The sequence below is a fragment of the Dama dama genome, chromosome 7 (assembly GCF_033118175.1).
Source record: "Dama dama isolate Ldn47 chromosome 7, ASM3311817v1, whole genome shotgun sequence".
In the NCBI taxonomy this organism is placed as follows: Eukaryota; Metazoa; Chordata; class Mammalia; order Artiodactyla; family Cervidae; genus Dama; species Dama dama.
Genome location: NC_083687.1, coordinates 31,520,431 through 31,529,630, shown reverse-complemented (window position 1 = coordinate 31,529,630; position 9,200 = coordinate 31,520,431). Strand labels below are relative to the sequence as shown.

Genomic DNA, 9,200 nt, shown 5'->3' with positions numbered 1-9,200 from the left:
TAATAAAAAATAAAACAATAATTCCAACTAATTCTGAATGAGCCTGGTGTGCCAAACACTACAGGAAGCATTTTATACCCATTAAATCATTTAGTACTGATCCCAAAACGCCTCGACAAAGGAAACTTTAGTATTCCTACCTTAAGATATTGTTAATAATTCATCCCAATTGTATGCTAATAACTAGGAAATTTCTTAAGGATCAAAAATCAATACATTTCTTCAATGAAGTAGAGAGATAATGAGAGTATAAATTCAGACTTCTACATTCCAAAAATGTATATTTAAGTGCTATAATTCTACCCTAGATCTCTAATTTTTTCCCATATCAATCTCATGATATTTCATTACTTCTAACTCTTACATACCATGGCATTTTAATCCAATTTTTGATCTACTTCCAGTGATTTTCCATCACTGTTTAACCATAGTAATTTAGTCGCTAAGTCATGTCCAACTCTTTTGACCCCATGGACTGTATCTGCCAGGCTCCTCTGTCCATGGGATTCTCCAGGCAAGAATACTGGGGTGGGTTGCCATTTCCTTCTCCAGGGGATCTTCCTGACCCAGGGATTGAACCCAGGTCTTCTGCATTGTAGGCAGATTCTTTACCAACAGAGCTACAAAGAAAGCCCATAGGCTTATGGTTTAACCATATAGGGATCTATTGATCTGTGAAGGTTTAAAGTTCTTTGTGTCTCCACTAAATTATCATTCTAGTGTATCTTTTTATATATAGTTTTCTTTATACAGTATTTTATTTATATTTGAAGTGATTTTAAAGTTATGTGAGGGAAAATATTATTTTTTATTTTAAAATATTTTTATTTATACATTTTGAAATGATCACAGTAAACCTAATTACCATTGGTTATTATACAAAGTTACAATTTTTCTTTGTGATGGCATCTTTTAAGATTTATTTTCTAAGCAATTAAGAAATTGCTAAGAAAGAAAATATTTTTATTTGACATAAAAACATCTGGATGAAACATGTGGACAAGTCGATCTATCAGATTTTTATTATGCTACATATTAAAAATGTTCATATGACTGTATGAAGGTTACACACTTCATTCAGGTATTTAATATCTGTCAGATATAGTGTTTACTAAAATTTACATGTTTTTAAGGTAGGTTCAACTGAGAAACTGAGTTGATTACAAAGAAAAATCTCGTTTCTTTCTATAGGTACGAAACTAGTTATTTCCAATGTTTAAAGAAGGCTCCCAGAAATGTAATACTTTCCAATTTTCCTATGAATATTTGGCACTATGATGTACACACATTCCAACCTTCTCTAAGAATGGATAGCTTTTGAAGCAAAAGTCTTTTTACTTACCCTTATTTTAGATAAACATCACTTAAGAAAAAGGAAGTGTGAAGGAACATACTTGAATTTTTCAAATTTTCAGAAAAGGACAAAGAAACTAGTTTGCAGATGAGTGCTTAAGAAATATCTTCAGAAATGTGAGTTTTCTATTTGATATAATGCTGTCAGAAAAAAAAAAAAAAGCCCAGATTCAAAAGACCTAAATAGATATTAATATCAAGAGTGCTTTTTGGCGTGCAAGTTTTTTTTTTTTTTTTTTTTTTTTTATTCCTGAGCCCCTTGGACATTATTTTCAACAGCCCATTTATGGTTATCCCAGATGAGCTAGCAGACACAGTTCCATGGGACAGAGTTCTCCATGAGAATGTCCCTTATGTATACTTAGTTACTTACTGAACTGAGGTTGGTATCATCTCCTCTATTGCTAGATTTGTTTTAAAATAGACTCATTTGGTTTTTCAACACACTGGAAACTAATTTTATTTTATTTATTTTCCTTTTTAGTGTGTCTTTTACTTTTACATTATATGACATAGTGATTTGATACTTGTATACATTTTCAAATGATCACAGTAAATCTAATTACCATTAGCTATTATGCAAAGTTACAGTTTTTCTTTGTGATGAGATCTTTTAAGATTTATTTTCTTAGCAATTTTTAAATTTTCAGTGTGATATTATTGACTATATTCACCATGCTGTAGATTACACCCCATGACCAATTTATTTTATATCTGGATATTATACTGCTTGATTCCCTTCACCCCCTCTCCATCGCCTCAACCCTCCTCCCCTCTGGCAAAATCTTTTCTCTATAAATTTTGTTTTGTTTGTTCATTTGCTTTATTAAAAAAGTACCCCTCATATAGTTGAAATCATATGGTATGTGTCTTTGTGTGACTTATTTCCTTAGCATAATACCCTCAAGGTCCATCTGTGTTGTTGCAAATGATAAAATTTCATTCTTTTCTTATAGCTGAGTAGGATTACATTGTGTTTATAATAACACGTCTTCTTTATCCATTCATCCATCGATGGACACTTGGTCTGTTTCCATATCTTGGATCTTGTAGATAATGTTGCAAATGAGCATATATGTACATATATCATTTTGAATTACTGTTTTTGGTGTCTCCAGATAAATACCAAGAATATGAATTGCTGCACCACATGATAGTTCTATTTTTAATTTTTTGGAGGAACCTCCATATTGTTTTCCATAATGTCTGCACCAATGTTCAGTTCCATGAATCAGGCATATGTTCCCTTTCTTCATATTTTTTGCCAACACATTATTTCTTGTCCTTTAGATAAAAGCCACTGTGACAAGTGTGAGGTGATTTTTTTTGGTTTTAATTTGCATTTCTCTAATAATCATGTTGACAACTTTTCATGTGTGAAGTGGTGACACGGACTATTTGTATTTCAGTACATGTGTGACATATATATTGTAACATCTCCTTTATCTCTTTTATCCACTAAGATTGCTCCCATATGTTGGCTATTATAATTAATGCTGCTATGAACATTGGATTCTATGTATCTTTTCTTTTTTTTTTTTCTGTTTTTTTTTTTTTTATTTTTTTTTTATTATTATTTTTTTTTCCCAGTGGGTTTTGTCATACATTGATATGAATCAGCCATGGATTTACATGTATTCCCAATCCCGATCCCCCCTCCCACCTCCCTCTCCACCCGATTCCTCTGGGTCTTCCCAGTGCACCAGGCCCGAGCACTTGTCTCGTGCATCCCACCTGGGCTGGTGATCTGTTTCACCATAGATAGTATACATGCTGTTCTTTTCAAATATCCCACCCTCACATTCTCCCACAAAGTTCAAAAGTCTGTTCTGTGTTTCTGTGTCTCTTTTTCTGTTCTGCATATAGGGTTATCATTATCACCTTTCTAAATTCCATATACATGTGTCAGTATGCTGTAATGTTCTTTATCTTTCTGGCTTACTTCACTCTGTATAATGGGCTCCAGCTTCATCCATCTCATTAGGACTGGTTCAAATGAATTCTTTTTAATGGCTGAGTAATATTCCATGGTGTATATGTACCACAGCTTCCTTATCCATTCATCTGCTGATGGGCATCTAGGTTGCTTCCATGTCCTGGCTATTATAAACAGTGCTGCAATGAACATTGGGGTGCACGTGTCTCTTTCAGATCTGGTTTCCTCAGTGTGTATGCCCAGAAGTGGGATTGCTGGGTCATATGGCAGTTCTATTTCCAGTTTTTTAAGAAATCTCCACACTGTTTTCCATAGCGGCTGTACTAGTTTGCATTCCCACCAACAGTGTAAGAGGGTTCCCTTTTCTCCACACCCTCTCCAGCATTTATTGCTTGTAGACTTTTGGATAGCAGCCATCCTGACTGGCGTGTAATGGTACCTCATTGTATCTTTTCAAATTAGTGTTTTTGTTTTCTTCAGATATATATCCAGGATTGGTAGTTGTATTTTTTTTTTTTTTGAGAAACCTCCATAATGTTTTCCATAGTGGCTGCACCAATTTACATTCCTATCAAGAAGAATTTCCTTTCCTTTTCTCCACATACTTGCCAAAATTTATTGCTCAAAGATTTCTTTTTTTGATAGCCATTCTGATAGGTGTGAGGGTGATATCTCTTTCTGGTTTTTATTTGCAGTTCTCTAATAATTAGTGATGTTGATCATTTTTTAATGTGCCTGTTGTTCATCTGTATGTCTTCTTTGGAAAAATGTCTATTCATGCCTTCTGCCTATTTTTCGATTGAGTCATTTGGTTTTCTGAATACTGAGTTGAATGAGCTATTTATATATTTTGGGTATTAACCCCTTATCAAGCATATCATTTGCAAATATTTTCTCACATTCAGTAGGTTGTCCTTTTGTTACTTATAGATTGCTTTCTTTGCCGTCAAAGGCGTTTAACCTTAATTAAGTCCAATTTGTTTGGTTTTGCTTTTATATCTTTTGCATTAGCATACAGATCCAGAAAGAGTGCTGTGACTTATCTCAAAAAGTGTTCTATGTTCACTCCTAGGAGTTTTATGGCTCCTAGTCTTATTATTACTTTTAGGTCTTTAATCTATTTCTTGACTTTATTTTTGTATATGGTTAGAGGAAATGTAATTTTATTTTTTACATGTAACTGACGAGTTTTTGATCATTTCAAACTTGTAAAACTTTTCAAAATTAGTAAATGAAACAAAAATTATCATGCTACATAAATTGTTTCTAACTTGCTTTAATTTTTAATATCATTCATTTTTTTAGATTAATAAACACTTATAAATAATAATCTCTAATGCCTACATATAATTCCTGCCCATTTTTGTAGGATGATTTTTAAGTAGTTAATTTTGCATGCTCAGTTTATTTCCATTCTTCATTGACTACACACAAATAAAAATACAAATAGAAACCACAATATGCTGTTCTGGTCCTAAATTTATTAGGTTTTGGGAAAACAGCATATGTGGCAAAACACATCTTGGTCATTAGTGAGCGTCACTACCATCCCCTGATTGTAACATTATCATAACATTTTTTTCTTCTTCATCTCTATCAAGATAAAATTGACAAAATTGTCAAGAGTTATGACTTACGGTGTATAATGTGATGACTCTATGTATGTGTGCACTGTGAAATGATTGCCACAATCAAGTACATATTGATAACATATATTACTATAACATGTTAATTATTTTCACTTCAACTTTCTTCTTCTATCCTTAAATTTAAGTATTATTATTTTTTTTTCATTTTTTATTATGAGGACTCTTGGCAAGAATTTTTCATATTATTCTGCAACAAACACCTCTGAATTTTAAGAGTTTGCTTTTTTTATGTTTATACATTTTTATATACTCACAACCCAAAAAAGAATCATTAATTCTATATTATGTACCAATAACTGAGAATGAAGTATTTTAAGACATTTTTATGGAAGGAAATAATTCACATCATAGTTATTACAGAACTAAGAGTCATATGAGACAAACGTATGTGGGGGAACTACCCCAGTGACCAGTGCAGATGTCATACAGACCTTTCAGGGGATAGAAAATGCATGAGTATACAGTGAGAATTTCTGAGACTTCCGAGTATAAATCTGGTAACTTATACTCCAAACCTGTACTTTAGCCTAAAATGAAATATTTTGGAAAACCAGTCTAGTGTTGACTTCACCTTTAAAATTCTTTGCTAGCCAACTTCCTTCCAAAACTGGCAGTCAGAACTTCAGCTATAAGAAGAGAGCTGTCTTCAAGATTACAATCACTGTTACGGTCACTGTTATTAAAGAAGCTTCTTATAAAACACACTGACAAGTACAGTGTTTTCTTCCTTCCTTCCTTCCTTCTTTCCTCCCCTTTTCTCCTTCCTCCCTCTCTCCCTGCTTTCTTCCCCCCTTTCCTTCTTTCCTCTTAGGTTGAGTGTGCATCTTTTTCAAAGAGGAATTTATATGTTCCCCTAGTATCTTACCCATGAAATCTGTAGAATAAACTTCTCTAAATGAGGTTGCTTTTCTTGCCCAGAGTTCTCCGAAGAGCTGTCTTGACTTCCTTGTTCCGTAAACTGTAGATGATGGGGTTGAGCATGGATGTCACCACGGTATAGAAGAGGGCCAGGAGTTTATCCACCCCGGGTGAATGGCTAGCCTTGGGTCTCAAGTGGGTGACAGATCCTGAGACATAGAAGAGCGTTACTACCAGTAGGTGGGAGGAACAGGTGGAAAGAGCTTTTCGACGGCCTTCAGGGGAGGGCATGACCAACACAGCAGCTAGAATTCTGCCGTAAGAAGCAATTATTAATAAAAAGGGACTGGAAATGCAAAGAATGGCTGCAGTAAAGACTGCTGCCTCATTATGGGATGTATCCCCACAGGCTAGTGCCAGGATAGGCAAGAGGTCACAGAAGAAGTGGTCTATTTCACAGGGGCCACAGAAGTCTAAAGAGAAAATATAGGTGGTTTGGCTCAAGCCTACTATGCAACCTACTCCCCAAGAAACCATTGCTAAATGGCCACACACTCCGCGACTCATTCGTGTTGCATAGTGAAGTGGGGAGCATATGGCCATATAGCGATCAAAAGCCATGGCTGCCAAAAGACAGCACTCACTGATACCAAATAATGTAAAGAAAAACATCTGTGTAGCACATCCCTCCCGAGAGATTCCTCGGGCCTCACTCACAAGGTTCTGCAGCATCTTGGGTATGGTAGAGCAAGTGTATCCAACCTCCAAGAGAGACAAGTTGGCCAGGAAGAAGTACATGGGGGTATGGAGGGCCGGATTGGTCCAGATGGCAAGAGCTATGAGAGCATTGCCTATCAGTGATGCTAAAAACATGAATAGGATGAGGGTAAATAAAAGGAAGCACTGTTCGGTGACCTCAGAGAATTTGACAAATGCAAAGTATTTCGCAGACATGCTGTTGTCCTGCCACAAAGAACAATTGATGCTCATGACCTGAATAAAAGAAAGGTGAAGTCATCAGAAAGATTCTTTCAGATAGAAATTTAAATCCTTGTATTACTCTTAACAAGCTCTTAAAATATGCTTAAAAGAAGAAACCTTGGAAGAAAAGGTTTGACCAACCTAGACAGCATATTAAAAAGCAGATACATTGCCAACAAAGGCCCGTCTAGTTAAGGCTATGGTTTTTCCAGTAGTCATGTATGTATGTGAGAGTTGGACTACAAAGAAAGCTGAGTGCTGGAGAATTGATGCTTTTGAATTATGATGTTGGAGAAGACTCTTGAGAGTCTGTTGGACTGCAAGGAGATCCAACCAGTGCATCCTAAAGGAAATCAGTCCTGAATGTTCATTGGAAGGACTGATGTTGAATGTGAAACTCCAAATACTTTGGCCACTTCATGCAAAGATCTGACTCATTTGAAAAGACCCTGATGCTAGGAAAGATTAAAGGTGAGAAGAGAAGGGGACTACAGAGGATGAGATGGTTGGATGGCTCAATGGACATTAGTCTGAGTAAACTCCGTGAGTTGGTGATGGACAGGGAGGCCTGGCAAGGGAGTCCATGGGGTCGCAAAGAGTCAGACATGACTGAGTGACTGAACTGAGCTGAACTGACCTGAACAAGCTCTAGTGAGTCAAAGAGATAAATTTCCTAGGTATAATTTAAAATTTACAAAGTTTGGAAGTTAGACTCATCCTGAAACTGAATCCTACTTTATGTTCACTATCTCAGCTGATTTGTCAAAGATATATCTAGTCAGCAGGCATACAATGGAAAAGAAATTTCTGTACAATTCTGTTTCATCCCTTCATTTTCTCAAATAAAGTTCTTCTCATACCTATTTATTTCCTAATCTTTTGCCACTGACTTGCTTTCTTCACTCATTCAGTCAACAAGTATTTATTGAACACAGAATATTTTCAAGTATTTTTCAGTTACTGTTGTAGGTCCTGGGATTAAACAATGTAAAACAAGATAGAAACAAGTGGACTCTTTCAAAATTCTGTTAAATATGGACTAACAAGTCAGCACAATTACAGGGATGCTTTATAGATATAATTGTTGAAAAATTTTCACACATCAAATATTCTATTATAATGCATTTACACTTATAGCATTTATAAACATATACCTTGCATTTTGTGAAGTTAAATTAATTAATAATTTAGTATCTATATTCCTCATGTAGGAACACATTTCAATGAAGGGTTCGACAAAGAAAACAGACAATAGTTTATGTATCTTTTTTAAAAACTCAAAATATTTTCTTAAATATCATCAGTTCACAATAATAACCTATACAGTTACTTAAAAACCCTGGATGTGGAGATGTTGTCATTCTTCTTGTCACTTAAATACCCAAATATTTTTCAAACTAATTCTATCTTCCTGTATCTGAAAGGAACTACAGTTTCCTCAGTGACAATGGTGGAGGAAGCAAGGTGGGAATCCCAACCAGAAAAGGAGAATGCCTGGCTCTTAAGTAGTGACATTGTAAAGATTTCATTTTATAAATATTCTTGTCCCATTTAGACTGTAGACAGTAAATGCAAATGCCTGTGTTGGGGGTGAGAGTCAGGGGATGTGAGGAATGGGAGAAACCTGCTGGTGGATGGCACATGGTGAGAGCTGACTGCACAAAGGCTAATGCATGCTGTGAGTCATTTAATATTCCTAAACCCACGAGATGAGTTAAAAAGTCATCCTGTGGTAAATACTTTTTAAAACCTTACAAAATTCAAAGATGAAAAAAATTACATGTCCAAGATAGTGAAAATCTGTGAGTGCTTGTAAGTATTTAAACTGACAAAGAATTATACTTTGCCTAGAAATAAAAATTAAATCATATAGAAATAAATGTATATACCCACTTGGAAGTGAGAATACAGACAAATAGTCAAATTCTCTTCTCCATTCCTGTCACCAGGAATAATTCTACATCATGTAAAATCTGATTTTTTTCATTATCCTTTCTATTGTTTTTGGATTTAATCTGTTGACCTTTGTCCAGGGAACCTAAGTTCCATGTAGTAGAGGTCAGTCTTATGTACATACCAAGAAAGTTTAATTTTAATACCTGTCTATAGAAAGAGAGTGAGTTGCTCAAGAGCAGGATGTCAGGAGTCTGCAGAAAGGAGCATCACAGGCAGTACAACAATTTGGCACATTCTTCTGTCTCTCACTTGATATATTTTCTTGACAAAGTTTCTGATCCATCATTTCTGTGTCAAGGAAGGGTGATGAAGCCCTTCCTATCTTTCTTTTTTTCCCCATTTCTTTCTTTCTTTATTTTTTTAATTTAATTTTATTTTTTTTTTATTAGTTGGAGGCTAATTACTTCACAACATTTCAGTGGGTTTTGTCATACATTAGTTGGAGGCTAATTACTTTACAATATTGT

At 35.0% G+C, this 9,200-nt stretch overlaps 1 protein-coding gene across 1 annotated transcript; it reads right to left on the bottom strand.

Moving 5' to 3' along the window:
- Positions 1–5,829: 5,829 nt before the first annotated feature.
- Positions 5,830–6,786, bottom strand: LOC133059291 (olfactory receptor 10C1-like). The gene has a single exon (XM_061146280.1). It carries the CDS (start codon positions 6,784–6,786, stop codon positions 5,830–5,832), a length of 957 nt encoding a protein of 318 aa, XP_061002263.1.
- Positions 6,787–9,200: the final 2,414 nt, after the last annotated feature.

Coding starts and splice junctions, on each gene's coding strand:
- LOC133059291 (XM_061146280.1), bottom strand. CDS start 6,786: ATGAGCATCAATTGTTCTTTGTGGCAGGACAACAGCATGTCTGCGAAA.